The sequence below is a fragment of the Macrosteles quadrilineatus genome, unplaced genomic scaffold, assembly GCF_028750875.1.
Source record: "Macrosteles quadrilineatus isolate MER2022 unplaced genomic scaffold, UCM_ALF_1.0 Scaffold_2__2_contigs__length_208266976, whole genome shotgun sequence".
Classification (NCBI taxonomy): Eukaryota; Metazoa; Arthropoda; class Insecta; order Hemiptera; family Cicadellidae; genus Macrosteles; species Macrosteles quadrilineatus.
Genome location: NW_026542595.1, coordinates 121386541 through 121414263, shown reverse-complemented (window position 1 = coordinate 121414263; position 27723 = coordinate 121386541). Strand labels below are relative to the sequence as shown.

At 34.7% G+C, this 27723-nt stretch overlaps 2 protein-coding genes across 5 annotated transcripts; both read left to right on the top strand.

The window, feature by feature from the left end:
* The first annotated feature begins 1762 nt into the window (after positions 1 to 1762).
* LOC128986427 (microsomal glutathione S-transferase 3-like) lies at positions 1763 to 6695 on the top strand. 3 transcript variants are annotated; one of them, XM_054406795.1, is made up of 5 exons: positions 1763 to 1961; positions 3260 to 3380; positions 3942 to 4039; positions 4729 to 4859; positions 5838 to 6695. In XM_054406795.1, coding segments are annotated over exons 1-5 (453 nt in total). In that variant the 5' UTR covers positions 1763 to 1959; the 3' UTR covers positions 5939 to 6695. The 3 variants fall into 3 exon arrangements, with proteins under 3 accessions (XP_054262770.1, XP_054262771.1, XP_054262772.1); XM_054406796.1 differs by having other exon boundaries at positions 1763 to 2018; XM_054406797.1 differs by lacking the exon at positions 1763 to 1961 and adding an exon at positions 2634 to 2735.
* A 2818-nt stretch (positions 6696 to 9513) lies between these two features.
* Positions 9514 to 27557, top strand: LOC128987545 (uncharacterized). Of its 2 annotated transcripts, none has more exons than XM_054408444.1 (6): positions 9514 to 9874; positions 17313 to 17403; positions 18855 to 18957; positions 19353 to 19438; positions 21885 to 22014; positions 24467 to 27557. In XM_054408444.1, exons 2-6 carry the CDS (start codon positions 17314 to 17316, stop codon positions 24568 to 24570), a joined length of 513 nt encoding a protein of 170 aa, XP_054264419.1. In that variant the 5' UTR covers positions 9514 to 9874; position 17313; the 3' UTR covers positions 24571 to 27557. The 2 variants fall into 2 exon arrangements, with proteins under 2 accessions (XP_054264419.1, XP_054264420.1); XM_054408445.1 differs by lacking the exon at positions 9514 to 9874 and adding an exon at positions 15835 to 15945.
* Positions 27558 to 27723: the final 166 nt, after the last annotated feature.

The window sequence follows — 27723 nt, the reverse complement described above, 5'->3', positions numbered from 1 at the left end:
CTGAATTATTATAATTTTAATCAATAAAACCAGCATCGTTGACTTTTTTACATTTAATTACTTATACAAATATCAAATCACGTTTTTTCCGCTCAACTGGCTTTCAACTCTCTGAAAGCAACCCTAGTTATTACTTGTACATAACTAACCTCTTGTATGTGTTTACCGTCTACAATAGTATTTTCAAAGTAAGCCAACACAAGTCCATATAATCACTAACCGAATTAAAACTTTTGAAGTAACAACGTACACTATCTCACTGATCACTGCACAGTCACCATACCAAAACAATACAAAGATACACGTAAGAACAGGTTTTCCCGTGTAAATGGTGTATCCGTTGATATAAATAAATACAGCTGGACCGTAGAGACATTGCACCAGCTGATACAACAATCAGCTGACTGGTGAAAATGACATTATTTCGTTCTAAAGACGTTATTGTTCTTGGTTCTATCTTTACGCTATGATTACTTGAGTGCTCTGGTAAGTGTAACTGGATTATTGGTGATAGTATATGTATTTAATAATATTTTAATTAACTCTTAAGTATAATAGGTACAAATAAAAAAAAAAAATAAGATTAACAATAAAATTGTATAAATATTGTTGAGCACATGCCCTAATTAAGCATTGATCAAATTACCAACGTATGTTAGTGCTTTGGGGATAAATGTGTTGGAGGTAATTTTGTTTAAAACGTATCTTAAGTTTTATTGACACAAAAAAAAATATGAGGCCCATCAGTTTCAGTGTTATTACTAAGAAAATAAGTTTTTGCCGTTATGACACTGATAATCACCATCATAATATATATTTCAGCTTAGTTAAAGCTGGCCAAAATTCATACATTTTAATAATTTATGAAGTTCTTATAAAGAAACGTCGTTGATGAATTTCCCATATAGGGAATAAGATATTGCCGTAGGTCTTGTAGTAGGCTTTTTAAGTCCCAGAAACCATCTGTTCGAATTATATACAATTATTAATTTATCGGAGTCCGTTAAAACGTAAACCGATTTTGATGAAATTTTGTGCAAACGTGTGTAAACCTGCGTTTATTTGAACGGTGGACTACATGGACTACGTTGGGGGTTATGGTGGGTTCTATGGAGTAAAAGTTTTTTTTTTATACCGCTACCAAGGAACCAAGCAAGGCTCGGCACCCTGGTACTTGTACTAATTTGTTTGATGGTTGATTAGTAATCTTTAGTTTTAAAGATAAGAAGCCTTTTTTTTTATTTCAAGAAATTATCTTTGATTTGAAAGGTTGTTTGTCTCGGTTTCAATTTGCCTATTACTGTATTTATTCTACCTGTCAGTCAGTTGACTGAGCTCTGACAAATTCGGCATTTAGTCCTACACTCAAGCATATTATGAATCCCTTCCCTCCCCGTTTAGTATATAATACGATTATCGTTAAACAATGTCAAAATCTACATCAGAGACATGTACTAAAAATAAGCTAGCAGCACACCTTGAATTACACACCAAGTAATAAAACATCATTTTTGTGACAACTCCACGATGTTTATTTTGCTGATTTATTTATTTATAGATCTGATGAATATCATAGACTTTTTTTCATCTATGGTACAATATTTGTACAAAATTATTATAATCATTGGCCAATAGATATTATTGTTGTTTTTTGTTGTCGTTGACTCCGACTTGAGGAGAAGAGGAACTAATCATCAACATCAGCTGTCCTGTCTCAGCCTCAGCTCAGCTGTCTGTCACTTTTTGTTTTGTTAATTAGGTTTATGTCATTATTGCTGTTTATCTTTGTCAAGTGACTGCACTGCACGGTTGGGTTGGTTGTTATTGGCCTATTATTGTGTTATCATTTGTACTTATATCAAGCTTGAGTAAATAGTCAAAATCTAATCATATCTACACACAAGCACTTCCTGAAGTGCACGATTAGGCCCAACACCGCAATCGCAAGACTTGGAGTTTATGTAAGTGAATTGTGCTGTCAATGAATACATAACATAGACAGCTTAGGCCTATAGCAGGTAATCCTCCTACATATTTTGATGTCTTAAGTCTGTTCTGTCTAGAGCTCAGTATCAAATATATACCGATAACTCATCATATTAAAGTAGTTAGCTTATTAGGCTACCTTATTTTTGTTGCCCCTGTTCTAGATTTGTAGTTGTAAGTTGCCCTATGTACATTTTGCTAGCTCGTGTAGCATCTTCAGGGGGTCTTCTCACCCTAGCACTAACACGAACTATGGTCTATCATATTTACAAATATGTTCACACACACCATCGTCATACTGGTTGATTTAGTATTGTTAGGACAGGTATGCCGCCGCAAAGTTATTGACAGGAGGTCTTTCTTCTTCCGTTTCATTAATCGGACTAACTTAGGGGGTTTTGGAATTTAGGCCGTTGGACCTTTGAGAGTAGGAACTTTCCAGGTTTATGGTCGGGCGAATGCTTTGATCTTATCTTGTGTTGCGGTTTTTTTGTTGATGTTTTTTTTTCCAGTTTTGTCAGTTTCAATGTAGTAGATTAGTTTAGAAATTGTAGAGCTGTTGTAGGGTAACTTAATCTTCTTTTTTGTTTAGGCCTATTTTTATTTTATTATTTAAACGAACATTCCATTTTGATTTATTTGTTTAGGATGGTGTTCGTGTTCAATCCATTAACTTGCGGTAATGATTAAGATTGGCCTACATGCTTATTTGGTAACATACAATTACAACTCAAAAACTGTTAAAAAAGGTAATAACTACTTTTATATCATTTAAGGTCTTGAACCTGAGAATACGGTAGCTTCAAAAAATATATCTCATTGTCACGTGCATTACTTAAAAATGAATTTAATATTTTTGTAAACAATTAACTCACTATTTAACTGTGAGCTAGCCTACATAAGGAGCAAAGGTTAAAATGTATGACTTAACAGTTTTTGTATATTGTATCCACAGACAGTTTGGATAAAACCGCAAAGAAGTGGGGTAAAGGGGAAATATGCTAATGGGACAATTGTGTCCCTAAAGCTCTGTTATGTTGGGGTGGAAATATACTTGAGACGAGGAAAGGAAGAGCCCAAATGACCTGATCAGCATTGTGTGAAAATTCCGATCGCACAAGGCCCAGGGTCTTCCTCCACAGTGAGCGTTGTAGTACATGATGGCGAGGAGGGTGGTACGGGACTTTGCCCTAGACACCTAGCTTAAGTGTATGAAGTGTATCCTCTGTTTCTTACTTCTATTTGATACAACTAAAGTTGACATTCCTTCCAGGCCTCTACCAGTTATCGGAACAGGATCCCAAATGGCCACCATTGTTGTGCCAAGAGAGTATGGCTATGTCATATTAGTTGGAGTGGGCTCAGCGTTCATGCTCGTTTGGAAAGGAATCAAGGTAAGTAGGCTACCAAAGTTATGACTATGATCTGTAGTTCTAACTCTTCTTGATTGCTTTGAAAAAGCCAGTTTAGGATTAATAATCATAACTATACATGGCTTATTATGTATGTATAAAATTGCTAGTGATTATTATTTATTAAACTCCTTGTATAGTTGATTGATCGTGTATTAATGGTCGAGATGTCATAGGTGCTCACATTGTAATATAAAAACCACTAGAGAAATGTACGTTCTAGGCTACAGTTAGGCCTAGTGATTTTATTTTTTTATTTATTTATTTTTTTCGAGGATGCTAGGCACGGGATTTTTTTTCCACATTACCTCAGGCTAGACCTAGGGTTTGCGGCATTATCACTTGGAGATAAAATCCATTGGTGATTCTGCAGGATTTGAACCCGGGACCTTGGGCACCGAAGTCCCGTGCGCTCTATCCATTTATAGAGATTACTAACCATTAATTTATCTACACAAAAATTAAAAAGGCCTAAAATTTTGGTTTACACATAGACAGATATGCAATATCTCGAATACAGTTTGATAAATTGATGATTTTTAGGTTGGACAAGCCCGTAAGAAGTTTAGCATACCTTATCCAACAATGTACAGTCCAACAAATGACCATTTCAACTGTTACCAAAGAGCCCATCAAAATACGTAAGTCATCTAGTATCACTTAGGCTTTTTACTCTTTCTTATCCTGATGTGTTGTGTCTTACCCACAATTTGTTGATTTTAGTTTCTTTGTATTTCACGTGTGTTGATATTTTTAAAGCACTAGCTGCTATAAGGAAGCTTTGTGACGGGGTGAAGATAAGTTAAAGAATAGTGTGGTTCTTAAAATGTCCTGTGCAAAATAGTTATTACACACCCACCATATGAGGGCCGTCTGTAAAGTAACAGACTTTTTCTATCTGGGCCGCTTGGGATGGGGCTAATCACCACCATCATAGCATAAGAGAGTTCTAACACTCAGTACCTACGCTTCCTGTGTTGTCATTACAAATCCGACAATATTGACTTAGTGAGTGTAGATATTTGTAAATTTAAAGACCTAAAATGTATTGAAACATAATGGTTGATTGGTCCAGGTCACAGAAAAATTATGTAGCTATTAAAAAATTAGAGAATAGGCCTACATCAATAACACTATAAAATAGAGATGGTTTCCATCCATGTGTCTTTGTACTCTGACAGCGGACTTCAAAATGTGTGCTAAGATAAGTGAGTCCTAGGCACTTTGCTGGCTCCAGTCCTCAAGCAATTAATAAAGGATTGAAGCAAAACTGTTGTAGTGAATTAGTGAAATACGTTATAAAATCATAATAGGATTGCTATGCCCCTAGGCTGGAGAATTACCCCCAGTTCCTAATGCTGCTGTTTGTTGGAGGAATACAACACCCTGTGTTAGCGTCGGCTGCTGGCGCTGTTTGGTGCTTAGGCAGGATTGCCTATGCTAAGGGGTACTACACTGGAGGTAGGAAATGTTATATTCTGTAGAACCTCGTTTACACAACCCACAATAATATCACCACTATTACGAGTGAACTTTTCAAATCCCCTTGAATACACCATAACACCCAACATTACATAAACCATTAACATGAATATTCCTATAAGAATAACCTCAATTGCACACCTATTTTCTAAATCACAAAGTAACTCAGAGTCTGTATAACTAAGTTAATTGTTTTTGACAAATCAACCTTCATAACACAACAAGCAACGGTATAAAACAGTTATCACAAGAAGCATTTTAGGAGGAAGCATCATAAATTCAGACTTCAGAGCAAGATACTAGTGCAGGCTAAATTCAATACTAGTGTGTGTGTGTTGCAGATTTTATTTACTAACCTGTTTTAAACTTTGTTGCACAATATCCACACAAGAAATACACTTCTTAGGATAAAGTGTTTGCTGCTCAGAAACGCAGTCATTATGAAGATGCTCAGTTGTGATTCCATTTACTCAAATATTTACCCAATTTACTCACTGAAATTACCTTGGTAACACGACCCTCAACAAGGTTTCTCTAACCCCTTTGAGACACTTTTTATCGAGGTTCCACTGTTTCACTCTACTGTTTCAATTGCTATAATTTCAACAATTGGTTTTGCATTTAATAATTGTAGTGGTTTTCCATCCTAATGTTTTCAGCACTGCAAGTACCATTCATGTTCGGTTGTAAAATATAAAGCTTGTTATTGTATGTGCCTTAACTTCCGCTCTGCCCCGATATGGGTCAGTGCAGCCCTGTGTAAGCCCAAAAGCAGCGCCCCATTTTTTCCTAGTGCGGGCAGGCAGTGGTTGGGGGTGCCCCTGGGCATATCAAGCTCTTTGCTACCCAGGTTTTGTATAGTCACCCATTCTTAAAGCTTGGATTTTTCTTCATTTTCTGAACATTCAGACCTAGTAATGCAATGTATCATGTTCACTTTCTGTTTTGTTTTTTCAGATCCAAAGAACAGAATGAAGGGGTCTTTTGGGTACTTTGGTCTGTTCACTCTGCTTGGTTTGACAGTGAAGTTGGGTTTGGACACTCTGGGCTGGGTGTGAGGCACTTCAATATAGATAGTCTTTAGATAAGATAAGTTAGCAATTGCACAATTACCTCAAAAGTATTCCTGATAATGTGTCACTAGTAACAAAAATATACTATACTATTTTAGCGATATTCTAAGAACCCAAATGCCTTCAAACACAACTCTCAGGTTTATAAAGCAATATTTTTGTTATTTGTAAAGAGGCAAAGTATAGCTGTGTATGTGATGTCTAATTCCACCTAAACATGTATTACATCCTGATGAACTGACATTTTATTTATTTTATGTACAATTCAATGTTCAATTCTAACTTGAATTTTTAAAGCTAAAATAATCCTATTATAAAAATAATTCAGGGTTTGAACACTTTGTGTAAATAATCAAATGTAATATTCAATAGCACAAAGAAACTAGTCTGTCACCCCGACTAACATTTTCAAGTTCATTGGTGTAAAAAAAATATATACCTATATTTTAGGTATCACTGAGATAAAGTAAAAAGTATTTGTTTGGTCACTAAAAATTAGCTTAATAGTTTTCTCGAATGATCAAGTCTCAGAGACTTTATAAGAAATTTGGTTTAGTAGTTATGATGCAATGTATATTTTGTGTTATTTACCTTTACCATTTTTATAAGACTGAACATATTTCTTCTGCTGTTACCCCTCAGGACATATTTAAAGTAATTTACCTGTTTATTGTTTTATTTAATGTTAATGTTCATGTTTGTTTGCTGTTGGCATATTAATTAAAGTAAATTTTCTCATTATTTTTATCTTTATTATTTTACCCTGTGTCAATTTGAAGAAACCCAAAACCAAGTTTTAACATACAGTATACTATTACAGCATAATAGCTGACCAGGCAATTGTTTAAAGTTAAAATGGGACGGGTGGCGTCGTCCTATAATCCAACTACTAGGAGGTTACAAATTGTGGATATTTATAGGCATGCACTGTGGATGCGATACTCCTTGGTGTGGATTAACGTCCGCACGAGTGAGTATTACAACTATTCGTAATACTATCTTGATAATTAAACCAATTCGTAAATTACAAGGCAAAAATGTGGTTCGGATTCCACTATAAACTGTAGGTCCCTTAGTTGCCATTAGCTGTATGGGCTATTAATTAACGGCTGTGTCTAAGGAATAAGTCGGCCTTAGTCATTAACAAGACTGCAAGATCGTACAACTCATCTCCATTCATACCTGGCTTTAAATACCTACATTGTATGGTCGCCATTTCATTGTTAAGTATTAAAGTTTTGCCTTATAAATAGTTTCAAAGGAATATTTTTGTGATCAATTTAAAAATTTACCAACGGGTTGCAAATGCGTGATGATCTAGTGTATGACTTAAATTTAAATGAGTGCTTTGAATGATGGCACACTCCTTCTGTTGATTATATAAGTTTATTATATTTTATAAGTTAAAAGTTTATCAACCCTTGCTCATTTTCCAACTTGAGCTTGTGTCAAATGTCACTTTACGCCCTAGTGATGAAATATACTAGATTGGCTTAGGTAAAAGTTTACTTGGTAAAAATGTGGTTTTGAAGGGGACAGGCAAAATTATATGTTTTGATGGTATTGGAAATCGATAATCTTGTTAAAGCTTACCTGTAAGGGGAAGAGCTGTTTTCTTATAAAGAGTGAAGAAAAGTAGTAAACTAGAAACCCTGTGGTGCAGAAAACACACTCAGAGCAGAGTGTGTGAGCCGCAAAAGGGACTTGACTCTCCATGGCGGAAAGTGGAGAGTATATGCAGGGCAGCCCCATTAAGAGTCAGTATGGAAACCTGGGCAAACCCAAAAGCAGCGCCCCTTTTTTACCTAGTGTGGGCACCCCTGGGCATATGCCCAGTCTGCCCGTTTATAAAAGCGGGCCTGAGTATATGCTGCATTTTTTAGTTACAAGTTTGTAAGCAACAAGTACATAGAACAACAAGTACCCATTGGAATTGACACTGTCCCTTTAGTTTCTCCCAGGTATTGTATTTTCTCCAGTTGATGGAACTATAGGCCTCCTTCCCTGGTACATTAGTTGACCTTTAATTTACCACGTCTGTCTACGGGTTCCCTGGCTTTGGCAGCAAGTTGTCTAGCTCTCAAGGTAGTTTGATGCAACTCCGCAATCTACTAGTATACAGGTTGCACAAGCAGCCCTCTACGTGAGTCGTGTCAACCACTAGCCTGAATGGCTTCAGTGAATTTGACCATCTCCCCATACAGCGTGCAGTGCCAAAACCAGGGAAACCAATAAGGTGGGTCTCTGGTATTGGTACTGTTAGCTGCCTATAAAATAACAGTCGACGCCGTGTAAGCTGGTTAAAAAGTGTGTCAGAAGTCCCCATCCGCTACTTTAACTGCTAGCCAAACCAGTTTGATCTCTACTCTATGCTTCCTGGAATTGTTGATTCCAAAAATGTTTGAGCCAGCGCATTGTGCGGTAAGGGACAGGAGAATAACCGGGATCGTACGTGCCAAGTATACCCTCAGGCCCACCCCAGTTCCCCGGGGCCCAGTCACCATTTTCTTATTTCCAGTAATCCTAAAGTTCCAAGGGACGCCTGTGGCAGTGCAGAGCCCGACCTAAGTAATTTAGTCTTACATATGTCCAACAGCTCAGGGGCTACACACATGGATTTTAATTACACTCCCCTATGCTGTAACTTGAGTACAGTACTCTATGGTTCTAGTCAGTATAAAAGCTGTTATCTCATTCAACGCTCACTACTCACCCATCTCAATGCGCATACAAGTGGCTAGTGTGTCTGCATCGTATCTAATTTAATCCTACACATTCATGTTCATTTAAATTAATACACATCACTCTGTTCCTGTCAAAATTATTGTTTTGATTAGATTGAAATCAATGATTTTGGCTGCCTTAAATGAAGTTAGCTGCTATTTTTTTTTTTATATAGTATGAATAGCATATAATATCATAATAGCCATTTTCCATTCCGTATAACCATAGACTAACCAACACAAGTAGACTTCTCATCCCATTGTAAATTTTGAAGCTCGTTTTTCATGTCTAGTTCATGTACGCCACACTGGGCGCTAGTGTCGACGAAATTTTGTTTCTATTATTTTAGGGTTAATTTCTTGATTTGTGCTTTACTGTTTGGTTAAATAGCTAGGGGACAATTTATTGTTTATGATTAGATCGTATTATTTGGTTAAACGAGGTTTTAAATGACTGTATTACCGGGAAACAAATTGTAAACAAAACACGACCTCTAACATAAACCGTACAGAACTAACAATAAAATTGGCTTCAGCTGTTCCATAAGGATGGGAAATCTACTAAGGGAGTTTGTTTTATCTATGGTATAACTTTATAGTAATTAGTCTTGATGTAGTGAACATAGTAATCGAAAAATACTATAAAATCAAAGACTAACAGCTTGTTTTGACAGTTTTGTCACGTGTAGCCTCTTCAGTCTTCACTCGACCATCATAGGTGGGACCGGAACCACAAAAACGAAACCATCTGTTGAATGTTGACTATTTTTTCTTTGAGCAAACAGCTGATAACATCATTTACTGCTTACTGGCAGTAGCATAGCATTTACTATTTAGCCTAGCCACAGCGTCTTGTGGAATTATTTTATTATTACACATGTGTAGGTCATATGGTAATTGTTTTTTTTTGTGTTAGTGATTTGGTTAGTTCTCTTTCTCTTTCCCTAGTTGCTGATTTGTTGTTGTTAATTGACGTGTTGACTTGCTTGATAACTAACCATTATTTGAATTTCTGTCATTGCATCTATAAACTAAACACTGATACGAATTAGGGCCTAGATACCAAGGTTCCATTTAGATGAAGTAATTTATTGGTTAAAGCGACTCTTTGTGGATTAAAATTTATAGCCTAAAAGTTATAAGGTGTTAGGTCTGTGAATTCAACCAAAACGACTGGTATAGGCCTACAATTCAACAGGTAAGTCCAAATTCATCAGAGCTAGGCCTATCCTGGCACCACTTGGATATAGGTTATTAGTGGTTGTTATTAGAAAGCTTAGATCATTAACCTACCTAGGTATAATGTAGGTTTAATAATAGGGTACCATAGACAAAAATAATTAAATATAGACCATCAGCTGTGCTGCGATTACCATAGGTTCAGGCGCACACCGCTAGTAGCGCTATGTAGTTACAGCCTACGCGCTACCTAACTAAGTTAAGTAACTTAATTTATACTAAAATCCTTAACCAAGTAACATAATTTTCACCTTATTTGTGGCTGTGTGTTTAAATGTAGCCTAAGGTTCAAGTAGGCCTACCGTACGCATAAACTTAAATTAGAAACCTAACCACTGATAGAAATTGGTGTCCATTTGAAACAGTTGTACCATACTAGCCTATAACTAGGCCTACTAAAGGCATGCTTAGGTAACACGTTCAATACCTAAAGAAAACATTAACAAGGTGACCCAGCTGGAGCCGACCGCCCAGATTGGCATGACTCCGATTGGTGAGGTAGAAGTTAAATAAGCCAAGCTGAGTCAAGGGGAGACATGGCAATTAAGTTATGCTCGATCTAAGTTAACTTAGTCTGATCTGCAAAATTTAACTGTAGATATTCGTTAGCCTTAACTTAAGTGAGTCAATGAGAATTACTTATAATGACAATTATTGTTTTCGTGAAAATTGGTAAGTAGGCTACCATAGGTATTTTTCTCTCATTGCGTCAATAAACATTTGTAGCCTAACTTACTCCTTCTATTTTTGTAAGAGAACGTTCAAACCTTGGTCTTGTTACTAACTTAGCTAAGCGCCGTCCTTTTGTAGGCTAATATCAATAGGCAGGCATAACTTATGCTAATTGGTAGGGTAGACTTTCATATCTGTTGTCAAAAACAACCAAATGAAAATAAGACCAGCCAGCTTGGGATTATACCAGTATTTTTGAAGGCAAGCACCAACTTATTTAAGTAACTTAAACAAAACTTTTAAGTTTATTGAATTATAATCACTTGATATATTTAGCCTACGCTTACTGTTTTAACAAAACGGTAAATGCATAAGTTAGAAAAATTGTAATTGGTAGGCATAATGGTGATCAATTTTGATTAGACACTTTGATCATCAGATGCTTGTATTTAGTAATTTTCTCTATTTTACCTCCTTTTATTCCTTGATTGTCCCAGATTTCTATTCTACAACGCTGTCACATCGGGGTGCATAACTTATTAAAAGGGAGATGAGTGAAGGATGAGTTTTAAATGGATCAGATTACCTACAGTTTTAAGACTAATCAGCTAAGTAGTTTTGTTTTATTTTTTTAGGACCAGTAATTAAGTCATTTGAAGCCCTCATTAAATTATTTAGATTGATTTGTAAAGTCAGTTATGTGCCCTACAATCTTGTTCCTAATGGTAACGATAAGGTTGGTCCAATGGAATAAGCGATGAGGAAACTTTGCATATTGAGGCGCTGGGAACTTATACCAGGGAGAAAAACCTTTCTTTCTGTAGTATAAAGTTCCTTCAATTAAATTACTTTGAAAATTAGGTGTGCATTTTAAGCAAAAATATGAATGCAAGCTTAGTTTAAAAGGATGGGGTGGGGATATGATCTGATCTCTGTTGCTGACGAATATCTGCTGATTCACAAGTACATGGTTTAAATCTGCTCTGGGTCAATGAATAACTTATCACATTTGTTAAACTCCGTTCTCACTGCACTTGCAACCCAAAATTTATAATTTTTAGTTAATATTTGATTCTGACTTTAAGAGCAATTAGGTTATTACTCCTTGATGTCAAATGTCTTAGGGTTAATTTTATTTTCCCCTAGAATAATACATTTTAGGTTCCTGACTTACTGTAGGTTTTTGGTTTGCTGTCAATCGCCTATATGTTTTTTTCTAAGACTTAGACAAACAAAACATTTTTTTTCAAAATATCAAGCAGCAATTTTTAATTCAAAATCATAGCAAGCCTCAAACTTAAGCTTACATGTTTCCCACGAGAGAATTAATGTTTTCTGTCATACGTCATAAAAAATTTACAAAAGATTGTTGTGAAAGCAACATTTTAGCTTCAACAGTTCAAAATGTGGTTTGAGCATCAGTTTGAAACTGTAGTCGTGAGTTAAAAGTTTCTGCAAAGTGGGTGTTGTAGTCATTGCAGAGTTTTGTAACCAGACTGTGACCTTGGAGCATACTTGTACCAGCACGTTTGTTTACTTATGACATCACACCACTGCCACGGCAATAGCCTCCACAGCCTCTGCCTGATTAATCTCAATTGTAGTTTGGTAGCGGAGTAATTTGACTCAGCTATTCTCTGAGTAGGCTAAAAACTGTTTGTAAAGCCTCATCCTGTGTTAGGTTTTTTTTGGTTGTCAGTCAGGCTTTATTTTATTAATTAAAAAAAAAACGGATGTTTAAGGTTGTGAAATTCAATGATATTGTTTTTATTTTTCATCCAACATATTCAGTACGGTATGCAGTAGAACCTCGATAATGAGTCAGTTGATTACAGCTTAAAATTAAATTAAGACTTTGCAATTGAGGTTGACTTCTTATCTAGATTTGCAATAACATGGGATTTGGGATTAGGGATGAAATAAAATCAAAAATATTTGAAAATGACACTCTAAAAGGAACATGTTGGTTAGTACTTAACAAAACCAGGGTTTGGACCGTTTCTTACAAAAAACATAGGTAAAACATTTCAACGGCTTAAAAAATGCACTCCATTCTTCCACCCTCCAATAACAACAAATAGGTAACAATTTAAAATAACAATTTATTATAGTTCCCATTTATTGCCGACTCAAATTGAACAAGTTTAGCCCATGTTGTTTAGGCTTTAAATCAAGACCAATTTAAAATCTTATTTTGTAGTCATGGTTAGTTCTGTACGCTTTCCCTTTACAGGTATTTTTTTCATCTTCTTACAGACATATTAAGTCAGATAAAAAACTTAAGATTGCAAAATATTTTTTTAATAAACATTTTTAAAAATATATTTTATTCCTTTGAGAAACGGTACAACAAATGGCTGTGATCTCAGAGCCCTAACGTATTATCAGCAGGCTACTTATCTGCAGACCACGACCTCAAAGTTTATCATAAAATTCAAGGAATCCATGTTTAGACATCCATGTTTCACAGTTGTTTCTCACTGCTGTGATAATTTTATCTTTAAATTGTTAATATTGAAAGATACTTTTACTTAGTAAACAAATAGAGAAGAGTCAAAAAATTTACTATAGGCCTATAGAAATGTTTTTTTTTTTTGTAATTTTTCAAGTGGTCAGTACAAACTCTTTTAAACTTCCGTTTTACCCTCCAAGGGTCTCAGGTTTGTGTGGGAAATGCATCAAGCAAAGATTGGGAAGCCATTAAAGTACTTAAAGATGAACTATATGTTATTATGTTAATGTTAGTATCATAACCAAGCCCATGGAGTTTGAAAAAGATATGACACTAAGCTTAACCGTCAAGTTGAAAAAATCTGTTGTGTTTGATTAACTCAATCAACTGATAGGAGATGGTAGAAGGGCTTTGATAGGAATAAGTGACATAGAAAACCCACATCCAATATGACATCTTCAATAACCGCGGTGTCAATCAACTAACCATTCAACAATCTCAGACTTCAATGGGGCACAATATGATTTGAGAATTCAATCTTATTCAGTTTAGAACTTCTAGACTCTTGTGGTCTGTGGGGATCTATTATTTTTGGTTGTTCCTTGTCCATTCTTGAGTCAAGAAGGTCAAGATGCAAAGCAATAATTTTGTTTGAAGGTCACCAAATAATAAGCACTTACTATATGATGTCACAGTATTCGCTCCATTGTTTTAGTCAATCTGTCATTGTTGGGAAACATGCTCCATGTTGAAAAAGGATTAGAAGCAGAATATATTTATGTTATCGTTATTAATTTTACGATGGAATATAAAATTATATCTTTTATATTCGAACAATATATTAGATCAGATTTTAAAACGTTGTCACAATAAAGATTAGCTGTTTAGCCTACTCTGTGCATTGTTGTCTTTTAACAATAGGTTTAGTGAAATTGAGTTTGGATTTGAACTTTCTCCTTAACACTTGTAGAGAAAGTGTTGTTTTTGTTAACATTTTCGGCGTACCTCAAACTTCAAAATGTAGATTTAGATTGTTCATTGTCTTTGATTATGATTGGTTAAAAGAAGTAAATAGTGTATTGTGATGTATTTATAATAATTTTGGCTTCTACATACAAAACAATGATAGTTACAGACTTATTTCTAATTAGTCCCAAAAACCAGGGTCCCAAAATTCTTGTTATTTCCAAATATCTAAAACACTTCTGTTTGATAAAACTAACCCTAAATGTATGCCTCTGCAAAAAGTAAAAAGTCATTAAACTTCAAAAATAAAAATGAAATCTATAAGAGCAATGATAACCGACATAAAATTATTGAACAAATATTCAGGTTTCACAAAAGGGCTGTCAGAACACAAAAGATAGTTAAGGACGATTCCAAAAAGTAAGTTATAGAAATGCCCTTAAAGTTTCTCATTTAGTTTTTTTTTTATTACTAAATGTTAGCATTTGCAGAAAAGATTATTTTGTAGATGATTTCAATTTTACTCCTTCCTTAGGAGGTTGCCTGTCTTGGTTCCGCTATCGACTATATAATATAATATAATTATTAATACTTTAAGACGGTGACGGTTGCCTTGGTGTGATCTTTAAGTTAGACCTAAATATGAATGTGAGGTGAGTGTAGAACGGAGTGAGATGATCTGTGTAGCTTTGTTATTATCAGCTGTTTCATTAGCCAGGATTTTTTAATTAAAGCCAATCAGGGACAGATGTGTCCAGTTCAAATGTTTCGGGTTTTTCTCAGGATTGAACCGGCAACCTTTTGATTGTTAAGAGCACTATAACCACTGAGCTACTCAGCCAGTTAACCCTGTACTGTTGTATCAATTAGTATTTATATTTAGTCAATGGTTTCGCTCAGCAAAATTATGTCACTCTACAGCAGTATGTGTGACAACATTATCTATGTCTTGCTATCCAGCTGTGACTGTGGCTGCCTAGTGGTTGGCATTATTGCCCCTATGTAGGAGGTTATTATCTCCTTCCTCCCGGCCGTTTCCTGTCGTCACACAAGTCACAACTGAAGTTATTTGTTATGACTAGACACTGTTTGAGGATAAGGATTTGATTTGCCATCAAATAGTACAATAACTGGGTGGTCGTCAATATTTACGAAAAGAATTATGAAATTACTGTACAGAGTTATCGTAGTTTCAAGTCTTAACAGTTCAGATATTTATCAATTGAGCAAAATTTATGATTATTGATAGTCCTTCTTTTATACATTCAATACCCATGTTAACCGTGTCAGATTTAGAATGGAAATGAATGTAGTCTAGTTTATCCACTAACAGTGTGTTGGTGAAATACTGATTGCTTGCAAAAATGACACAATTTTAAACCAGCCAAAGTCATATTAATGCCTAGTATAATAACCATGTAAACTACGATATCATCAGTTATAAGAGTAAATATTTTCTTTTACGTGAACTAAATGAAAAAAGGAATGAGTCATTATTATTGTCATCATTACATTTAGCCTACCTAAGGTTTATTTGTAAAGCAGATATGTTTTAAAATTAATTTAAGGTTAAAATATAACTTGGATTTTAGTTTTTAATTACTTTCAATATTGTTAACCCTTATATTTTTGGCTGTGTATGCGTCATATTATTTATTACTTAGTAGGCTTAGCTATGTCAATGAAATCTTTATTTACGATTGTCAAGTATTTATTTACTGTGACAAGTGAGGCAGGACAATACAGTACATCAGTCTGAGCACTGACCAGTCCAGTAAACAAGATAGATAGGACCCCCTTGTATCTCTCTCACACAATCATCTGTTATTCAGTTCAGTGTTCAGTTGCTTCCACTGACTGTCTACGTTGTGGTGTGTTGGTTTATAGTGTTATGTGCTTTTGTGGATAACTAATTCACTTTGTTCTATTCAGCGAAACAAGTAGGTAAAAATTTGTGTCTTAATCCGAATGTTGATAGAATATTTATGTAAAATATAGTTTATGATGTTGAAAACAGCTATGATAAATCTTTACATTTAGAGTAAAAATAATTCTTGGATGTAATGAAGGTTTCAAGGTTAAAACTATGTTGAATGAACTATCAAAATTGAATATTTTACTTCACATCGTGGCTATTTTATACCATTATCTATTGGTATAATGGTAAACCAAGCAATAATTAAGGGTTATTAAGTTTATATGATTTTACAAAACAATATGCAATAGAGGTTCTTTGGTGTTGAAGGGTTCAGATTTCAAGTTTCCATTTTTTGTACCTTAAAGTATTATCATTGCTTGTTATGACAGTTTCAAGGCCATCACCATAACATATTTACAAACATATGTTTTGCTTGTCTAGGTAGACAGGTATCTTTTGTGTATCTCTCACGGACTTTTGTACAAGGGAAGGTTTTATGATTTTAAAATAGTCTACTATGTTTCAAACATCAGAACTATTTTTGACTGAGTACATTTTTGCTTTCTATAACACTGGCCTGAGACTTTGAAAGTCCGTCTTTGTTTTCAAATAGCAAATATGTCAGAATTGCCAATTATTTATTTAGCCTATTTAATTAATTATTTAACCTACTACAGGATATAGAATCTATTTCAAACCGTAAATTATATAGTGTTAGGATTATGTTAAATTTCACTACAAGCCTTACATACGAAAGCAAAATATTCTATACTAACATTTAAGCTCTGAATTTTCAGTTTTAGACTTTTAACAGTTTTAACCTATCATGAGAATAAGAAAGTATATACAGTAGAACCCCGGTTAACCCAAATAAAGGGGGGAGAGCCGTTTCGGATAACCAATTTTTTGTTAACCCGTCATATGCTAAAAATAGCCTATGTATTACCACGGTGAGTTATGAAAATGTATTTATAATACAGTATTTTATTTCACCTAAAGAAATGTTACAATGGGCTGGAAAATACTTTAAACTAAAAATCATTTGACATATATTTACTTATATTTTAGCCCTGTATTATTTAAGGAACCGTTGTTAATTCACTCTATGGACGTGGCTGGTGAGTCTAGAGGTGATTTTAAGGTGGGGCATGCCAATCTCAAATGGCTTGTAGCTTAGTGATAATGCCATGACTCAGTGGTTCAGACTCCACCTTATCAACAAAGGACAAGTCTTTCAGGCAAAGAACATTTCTCATAATTAAAAACATTCTTCACTGAAAGCCATATAATATTCAAATCTCATTGCCTCTGACTTTTAAAAGATTTATTTTAATACAGTTGTATTAAGTAAAAACACCAAGAACTTATTTTATTCTTTATATGTTTTAGGATGGTAACCGCTAGGATTCCAGAGCTTAAAGATTGCGGTTGTGGAGTTTCCCTCACCCTTGGCGCTAAAATCATCTCTGTCATATTTTTTGTAAGTAAAACTTAAAATTTATTAGTTTGTAGCTTGTCCAATTGTCACATGCAAGTGTGTGTATTTGTGTGAATATGCACAGGTTATTTAACCCCAACTGCATCGTCAGATGAAATTCAACACTTTGCCCTTGCTGTGATGTTAGACTGAGACTCTACTGAGTTGACACCTACAAATTTTATTAATAGTTTGCTCATCAATTAAATGACAGCTCTAACCACGCAGATGAATGGAACACTCAAGAATCAAATTCAAAATCAAATCAGTAGTCATCAGATATTTTCTTAAAAGCCTAATGGATCCCAGGTTAAAAGTTTTGACCAAAAGGCAACAGCTAAATTATACTTGTAAAGGAAATGTAGAAAAAAGTTATTTATATATTTGTCATTATAACATTTTTTTTAGAATAACTTGTGTCTGAATCAGGTTGTGTTTTGAGTCTGCTGGAAGAAACTACACTTTAAATGTTTTGGTATTTTTCTCTGGTTTTATAATTAATACCCCCGCCGCAGCAAACCTGCAGACTAAGCAAATTTCCATTTGACTGATTGGATTTACACTGAAATGTCTACTTAAAAATATAACATTTATTCTTGATTTAAATAGAATTAGTTTAACAAGTACTTAGGTTTGCTGCATCAGGGAGGGTAAAACTGTTTTTTTTTTTTTTTTGTAAAATGTGAATAGTTAGTAAGGAATGAAAACATTTTCCAAATTTTATCAAAATATGTTCACAAACAAGCAAACTACAACAGTTTACTTATTCTCCATAAGAATAACATGGGAATTTTAAATTTAAAATTTTTTTGAATTTTCTCCTTAACCATTAGGCGCATAATAACGCTTCAATATACTAAATTATTTGTTTTTTTAAGCTCTACAAAATGGTTTGGAAAGAAATTGCTAAATTTTATGTTTTTTGGGTCAAAAATGGGGAAAACCTATTTTTACCCCATAAAACCCCCCGTAAACCCCCGTTCCCATGGTCTGATCATGCTGGATCGCAAACTCGTTCGAATAAACGTACGTTTACACGTTTGTACCAAATTTCATCAAAATCGGATTATTTTTGCTCGAGTTATCGTGCTGACGGACACATATATATATATATATGAATTTGAACAGATGGTGTTTTTAGCCTCTAGGGACCTCAAAACGAAAAAAAAAATCGGTCCCGCGTCCAGGTCTTACCATGAGTACTACGGTAATAGCTTATTCCCTATATGGGAAATTCGCTAAAAAGTAAAGCTCATAGGCTACTGCACAATTTACCCGAAAATAAATCAAAAGTTTATTAAGAATCACTTAGGTGCAACCAGCCAAAAACATATAAATTCAGGCTTAAAACTTTATTGTAAAATGAGGAGTTAACCCACAATTTTCCAAGCTATTTCTTAATTTTTGTACTCTAGTTCTTCCACGATTGTACTGACTATAACCTTATGTTTCAGTGCCTCAGCAGTCTTATATTCCTCACCTCCTTGTATTACATCATCAGTACAGAGATTGATTTGAGGAACCCAGACACAGAAGCTCAACATCATGATGAAACTTGTGAGTAACTTTAGTGGCAAATACAGGTTACTACGTACAACCAGCAGTGCAGAAAATCTATATTTTAGAAGATAAATTATTTACTAAGGTTTAGAGAATCGTGTGGCTTCTTTATTTTAATCACCTTCACGTGAGGTTTGTTGTTTTTAATCAGCTGAGTGCTTATCAATTGAATCAATACTTGGTTTTGAATCTTCCAAATCACTGATTGAATCTCCAAACATATATAAAATTTGATTTCAGGTTCAATTTTCTCACATCACTTGTTAGAACTGAGACCTAACCTAAACCTTTAATGGTTAATTGTTACATACAAACTATACAGTGGTAGCCGTACTACGGGAAATTTCCTTTTATGCTTGAATGTTCTCTAAACATGGTTGTCTATGTTACAGATAAAGAGGTGATTGCTGTCATGACAATGATCGTCTCTGGGATACATGGAACTCTGGCCTTTCTGCTGTGGTACGGGGTTAAAGAGGTAATTAGCTTTGATTAAATACAACTTTATATGTAAATTATAAACTTTTCTCTACACATTGTCTACATTAAATTGTCAACATTCAATTGTCAATGTTTGCAGCCTCAATACTAGCTGTAAAAAGGTCTGAACTATATACAAAACTTATAACTTCTAATTTACGCTACGACTCTTTCCTCAAGGCTATTCTCCTACAAAAAAAAAACCTGAATGCTATGGAAGAAGTTTGCAATCAGGTAGGGAAATGGAACTTAAAGTTTGATGGTGAACATCAACCAGTATTGTTTATAGAGTTAGACAAATCTTTATGAATCCTTCTTCTTCTTTCTTTTATAAAAGAGGTTGGCGGCCTCTTTTAACCTTGCATTTACCTGTCCACATAGACTAAGCGCCCGTGCGTGGAACGTATAGAGCAAAGCAAGGAGTGAGCTGGTACAGTACAAAGGTGAACTGTACTGATAAAATGTTATCGGCAGTGACCAGGATCTGAACCCACGACATCGCTGCCTTGGGCCCGAAGTCCGCGACGCTACCGACTGAGCCACCGACTCACTGACTGCCGGCTTTTATGCTCAAAGCAATGCCCGAGTTGTTGAAAGGACAGGCTTTACTTTTACCAAGATTTCGTCACAAGCTTTACTGAAAATGATTTTCCTCCAGACTACCGGAGAAAACTGACCGAGGAAATTGAGAAGAGGACACAATGGATGGATTAGGAAGTTTGTTGTTGCTTTAACCACGCTGATGCGTAGAAGAGGAGGCCATTCATAGGACAAAATAATCGACCATTTGTTCACTAAAATGGGACCAGAATAACAGTAAATTAACAGTAAGGCGTAACCACTGGCACACCGAGGACAATCTAGTATTTGTCAATTCCTCAAACAGTTTCAAATCAAACTGGTAGCCATTAAGTTTGATGGCTGAGTGATTTCCTTCCAGCCAGGACACAGTTCTTGTCTTTATGAGTTCACAAGTCTGTAACAGAGCTTGGTTAAAGAGGTCCACTAAAATAAACAGTGTAAGGGTGCATTCATGTCAGAGCTGAAATCCTAGCAACTTGTATACAGGGTGATCAACTCAAGGAGGCCACCATTGGGATATCGGAAACGGTAAGAATTAGAGAAAACTTTAAATGGGGAACATTCCTTTATTTTTTGTGGCAGTTAAAAATTTGATTTTAGTTTTTCAAAATTCAGCCGCCATTTTCCAAAATGGCGGCCAACTTTGAAATTTCTTATGGAACATCCTGTATTTTATCATGTTTTCGGATAGAACATGCAATTTAAAAACTTTTTTATTCATGACATTTTTTCGATAAAACCACTCGTTTAGGAGTTACAGCCTATGGAAAAGTGACTTCCGGTGTACATTTTACGTCATGTAGCTCCAAAAAAAGTAGGTTTATGGCGAAAATGCGAAAAGAAAATAAGTCAAATAAGTCTTAAAATTGCATCCACATTCCAAAAAGTCCATAAAATTCGTTAAAAATATTAATTCTATTATTTAAAAATGGCGGCCATTTTCCAAAATGGCGGCAAACTTGAAAAGTGGAAAACTGTGTATTTTATGGTCTTAATGGAATGTGGATGCAATTTTAAGACTTATTTGACTTATTTTCTCTTCGCATTTTCGTTATAAACCTACTTTTTTTAGCTACATGATGTAAAATGTACACCGGAAGTCATTTTTCCATAGGCTGTAACTCCTAAACGAGTGGGTTTATCGAAAAAATGTCATGAATAAAAAAGTTTTTAAATTGCATGTTCTATCCGAAAACATGATAAAATACAGGGTGTTCCATAAGAAATTTCAAAGTTGGCCGCCATTTTGGAAAATGGCGGCTGAATTTTGAAAAACTAAAATTATATTTTTAATTGCCACAAAAAATAAAGGAATGTCCCCCATTTAAAGTTTTCTCTAATTCTTACCGTTTCCGATATCCCAATGGTGGCCTCCTTGAGTTGATCACCCTGTATAATACAGACATGCTTTCTAATGCGTCTATTTACGTCCGAGCTGCGCCGTTGTTTGCTCTTGGGTCCTAACGTTTGTTGAGAGCAGCGATAATATCTCAGACCTTTTCCTCAGCTAGTATTGAGGGTCCGAACATGGATGTTGACAATTTAATTTGGACAACATAGTCAAAAGTTTCTATTTTCATCCTCATGTAGTTGAAAGATTTTCTAGGATGCTGTCGTTATACAAATGATACTCCCCAAATACATTCCTCTCCAGATTGAAAGGATCAGCGTGATATTAAAGTTTTTTACATAACATTAAATAATCCTTTTCTGCTTTTGATGCCAAAATTAAATCTTCAGATCACTCACAAACTTGTTTTTAACAAAACAAACTCTTGAATCAACCTTTCAGCGTTTGTAAACCTCAGTTAAATATAATTAAAATTGATACTGTTACTTCATGTTTTTGTGTTATGTTACAGCACAAGCCGAGTTATGTGTTGCCCTGGGCCATCTTGACCACCGCATTCACCATGATATTTACGTTCATCGCCTTCCTGTTGCTGCTGCACAAGTTTAGCTTTGAACAGGTCATCATTTGGCTCATAGTCGGTGAGTTTAGACATTTGTTTTGCGCTTTACCAGTTTTCAATTGTTGTACGTTCAAGTCTGTCAATTACTGTAGCAATTGTTCAAGTTTTCATAGCCCTAGAACCGCTATTTTTCTAAATGCTAAAAGTCTGTTTCAATATATGTGTTTAACTATTGTTATATAATCAAAAATGCTCCAAAAAATCTAGTATATTATACATGCATTGATTCAGAACATATCAAGGAACATAGAAGTAATAATAATTGACCTAACATTCGTTTGGGTTTCAGTTGTCTACATGAACACAAATTTTATTTAAGAGATTTTTGCTTGTAGAAATTATTTAATGTTCTTGAGTGTTTTTGCAATAGTTTTTTTAACCTTTCACAATCTTTTATTTAAATATATTAAAGGAGTAGGAATGGTTATTATCCTGAGTTACAGTTCAATTCGGTCAGTTAAAGGATAGTCTTTCTAGCTGTCTGAACCATCTAAGTAGAGGTGGGCGTTATCCTATACTCTAATACGAGCAATGTTTGCTTGTATGTATGCTTGCTTGCTTGCTTGCAGAAAGATCTCGAAAACGGCTCCGACGATTTTCTTCAAATCTTGTAAATAGTTTATTTTTGGCCTAAAAACAAGTTTCATGCAGTTAGAACTGCCAACAAAAATCTAATTACGTAGAAAAACGAAACTGAAAGTCAAATTTTTTTAACATTAGTCTTATGGGTTGCTAAGTAACCATGTTGGTTGAATTAAATAACAAGGAAAAGGTAAACAAAAGACTTGAAGTAGTAGCACGTGTTCATAATAAACCAACTACCCACAGTATACTAGCAAATTACAAATACAGTACAAAAGGAAAAACATCACTTGTTAATATTGAGCAAAGATTATACCAAAGATTGATTATACTTAAGATTACTCGAGACATTGTAGTCAAGGGTAGCAGTGCGAAGTCTAGGATCTGTTTATGACGAATACCATTAAGGTATCTGCAATCCTAAAATGCTATGGGAAGGGAAGGAAACAGGTCCGTGACGGAGGAAGTAGTGAAGGAAGTAGTAAAGGCAATCATAAAATGCTATGGGAATAGAGGGAAACAGGTCCGTGACGTAGGAAGTGATGAAGGAAGTAGCAAATGCGAGCAGCCCGGAGTGTGGGGACTGTTTATGACGATAAGATTAGGGTATCTGCAATCCTAAAATGCTATGGGAAGGGAGGGAAACAGGTCCGTGACGTAGGATGTGGTGAAGGAAGTAGTCAAGGCGAGCTGTCCGGAGTGTGGGAACTGTTTATGACGATTAGATAAGGGTATGGGCTATCCTAAAATGATATGGGAAGGGAGGGAAACAGGTCCGCGACGTAGGAAGTGGTGACGGAAGTAGTCAAGGCGAGTTGTCCGGAGTGTGGGAACTGTTTATGACGATTAGATTAAGGTATCTGCAATCTTTAAATGCAATGGGAAGGGAGGGAAACAGGTCCGCGACGTAGGATGTGGTGAAGGAAGTAGTCAAGGCGAGCTGTCCGGAGTGTGGGAACTGTTTATGACGATTAGATTAATGTATCTGCAATCTTTAAATGCAATGGGAAGGGAGGGAAACATGTTTGCGACGTAGGAAGTGGTGAAGGAAGTAGTAAAGGCGATTAGTATGGAGTGTGGGAACTGTTTATGACGATTAGATTAACGTATCTGCAATTCTGAAATGCTATGGGAAGGGAGAAAAACAGGTCCGCTACGTTGGAAGTGGTGAAGGAAGTAGTCAAGGCTAGCTGTCCGGAGTGTGGGAACTGTTAATAACGATTAGATTAAGGTATCTACAATCTTAAAGTGCTATGGGAATGGAGGGAAACAGGTCCATGACGTAGGAAATGGTGTAGGACGTTGTAAAGGCGAGCCATGTGGAGTTTGGGGAACAGATTTATGTATCTCCGATACTAAGACTGCTTTCAGAGTGAACTAATGATTTTCTCCGAGCAAAGCTCGGTCCCCAGGTACTTTAACTTAACAGGATAAATAATACTATTACTGAAGTATCACCACCCAGCAAATAGATTACTGAGAATACCCTATTATTTTAGTAACATCATCTGAACTGTTTACACCAGCTAACGAAAAAACCATTTGCTGATCATCGTGATTTCCTTTTAGTTGTCTGTACTTAAAGAACGAGCGACTGGAATAATGCGAATCGTCTTTCTGTTAACGGCGAGCCTACTGCGAATGGTGATACGATAATTTTTGTAATGTTGTCTGAACTGTAAGAACAAGCCAGTTCTTCTTATTAACCGTGATTGGGCTTGACGAGGAAGTAATAGGGGGGAAATGTGAAAAATTTATTATTTCACCAATTACCAGAAATCTATACGTTCTTGACTATATTTCCCAAAGTAAGTACATGTATGAAGGTGAGTGAATCTACTTCTATAATAGAATACACAAGGCTATTGATTACTTTTCAAATGTTCCAGTGGTGATGTACTACTGTGTGCTCATCGTGTACAGTCACTTCCGAGAATTACGAAGAGAGAAGAATCTACCGCAGACTCTCAGCAACTCCGGGGACGCAGCGTAACTCCCATGATACAGCGCAAACTCATGTGATTTTAGAATTTAATGTCAAGTCTACAACTTTTGTGGGTTTTACCAGGGTATGCAACGAACCATTTCAATCATATTCTCATAGATGTGTTAGAATCTCTTGTTTATCAAACTAGTTACCATTTCCGATATGCTTATTTGATCTTTTTAATTTGGATGCATAATGGTCTTACAATAATTGTTTAAAGTTTTTCAGCATTTTGCTTTGGAGTAAAAAAATCTCAAAGATCATTGGAGTGTTGAATATGGGTAACAATTATTGTTTATTCTCTCTACGTTTGCCTTTCAGTATTTTTATTTATATTAGAGGTTTGAAATATTGTTTCTGTTTCTGATTTTTAAATTGGTATTAACTGGAGTTATCCGTTATAACTCAATTTTATTGAATCATGTAAAATAGTAAATCATTGTAAAGACAAAAGATGTTTATAGGCCTATACCATAGACTAACCAACACAAGTAGACTTCTCATCCCTGTTTGGTTATATAACTAGGGAACAAGTTATTGTTTATGATTAGATCGTATTATTTGGTTAAACAAGGTTTTTAATGACTGTAACAACAGGAAACAAATTGTAAACAAAACACAACCTCTACATAAACCGCACAGAACTAACGATAAAATTGTCTTTAGCTGTTCCGTAAGGATGAGAAATCTACTAAGGGAGTATGTTTTATCTATGCCTATACTATAACATGTAAACCAATAAGCAGATATAAAAATATTTTCAAATTGCATGCAAGTTACACAAAACTAAAATGTTTTAAGCATTTAAAAAATCAAAGCACTAACAAGTCATTGCTTAATTCTTACTGTCCACTAGGGAGAGCTATTAAAGCGTCATCATTGACTCATTTGTCTTTTAAAACAAAAAACAGTGCTCTCATTGGCTTAGCTGTTAAAACATAACTCAACTTACCTATTCTTTGTGCTGAAAGGCAAACGTCGTACATAATTGGATTTACTTATTTTACAATATTTGAGTTGAGATAAAAATTGTTTTAACTCAATCACCGTATTCTTAGTACAATACTGACAGATCTTATTCTCAATACAATACTCCTATTACTGCATTCCCGGTCAGCAACTAACATTATTTATGGTACATTCTGTGACAGCTCTATGTACCCCAATTTTAAATTCCTTGTATCTCTAGTCTATTATTTATTTTGAGAATGTGTAACACACTTTTTTACTAAGGGTAAATAATTACACTCAAAACTAATTTATTTCGGTTTTTGTGTAGTTTGAATAATTAATGCAGGTGTAGAATAATTCATGACTATAGATAAATAAGAAATTGTATATTTAAAGTGTCAACACTACTTTAGTGCTGAATTAAAAGAACATAGTACAGGGTTCTATTACAAAAAATATATAATAAAATTGTTTTGATATTTTGTAATGAATCTGATGTTGTGAATGTTAATTCTTTTAACCCTCCGAGTGTCACGCGTCATAAAAACGACGCACAACACACTTTGTGTAGGGTCACGCGTCGCTTTTAAGACGCACAAACATCGTTTACGGCGAAGGCTCTATGACTGACTGAATCGGATTGAACTGGATCGAGTTAGGTATCGTTCTTTCCGTAATATTCTAAGCTTTCTCAAGAGGTCTGTCTCTAAGCGCTAGTCATTTTAGTTCCGAAAATATTGTAGCATACAGCTGACGTGCGTGTATTTGTAAACAGCTAGGTTCCCCCGGACCGATGACTGATGTGTTTTATTACGTTTATCATTGTTTTAGTGTTAAAAATCAAAAGTAGTGATATACGTGGTGCATTATAAGAAGATTTAAGTGGTTTTGAAGTGCTGGTTGATGATCCTGAAGAAGTAGGTAGTGATATTGATGTAAATTATCAGCCAGATTCCTAGCTATGGTTAGGCTATGCATTCTTAGCTAAACGCTATGTACTGAAATACGTTTTTCGCTCATAACTTATTTATTTGATAACTTACCTCGCTATATGATTATATATTTGTAATCCTCATTAAATTTAGAACAAAGTGGCTATTTTCAAATATTTATAGGCCTATAATTTATACAATTTCATTGAGCGCGAACTTATTTTTTTTTTGAAAATTTTCGAAATTATATTTTTTTTTACCTAAAAATTTTTTTTTTGAAAAAATGTTCCTTATGTTTTATATATAATATTGAAGCCCATGATTTTCCAAACAAAATGGTATATAGAACATTATAATTAACATTGTTTTAAGCTTCTCAGATCCGTTTTAATAAAACCTTGCAAAGGGGCCAAAAATAGGTGGACATTAAGGCCTAAACTATGGACACTCGGAGGGTTAATGTGATAAACATTTTTTAAACTTTTTAAGGAATTTGTAAAAAACACTATTTTCCTCTAGATATAAAAAAAAATTGTGCTAATAAATACAACTATTACGACATTCGAAAGTCAAACTCAATTCATCAAAATAGTTTCATCAAAATTGAAGCTTGGTGTATAATTATAATCAAACTGAAAAATATAATTGAAAACTGTATGAAGTAGGGTTTGTTTTGATTGTTGCATTTACATATTTTAGATGAACAGAGTTTATTTTTTTAGTGACAAATATTTGATAATTTCGAAAAAGATTTGATCGTGACTGAACTTAGGAAAAGCATTTATTTTTATATGAAAACATATTGTGTGAAAAATCATTGTAACCATATTAGACCTAGTATACTCATGAGGATAAAATGACAATATTTTTATACTGTATCAATGTTTCATATTTTATGCTTGTTTAAACTATAACCTATATAACCAAAGGATTTTACTAAAAACTTTGTAAATATTACTTTCTTAATGGCTGTGTATCAGAGCCATTATAGTGATTTTAGTTATTTAATTTTTTTCTGGTTATATTCTTAATTTTACTTTTACTTGCTTTATCCTTGTGTTTCTGTTGTATTATATGATGCACAAATATTAAATAAATATGTTAAGTCTATTTTCACAGAATATTTTTACTATGCAACCCCTCTTCCACATTTATTTCTAAATGGTAATTTTTATGACCGTTTCTCTAAATTTGCAGGCCTCTTCTATGGTTTTTCAAAAACTTAATTATTAAATGTTACAATTCCAATAAGCAAGTAAACCCCATGTTTTTGGTT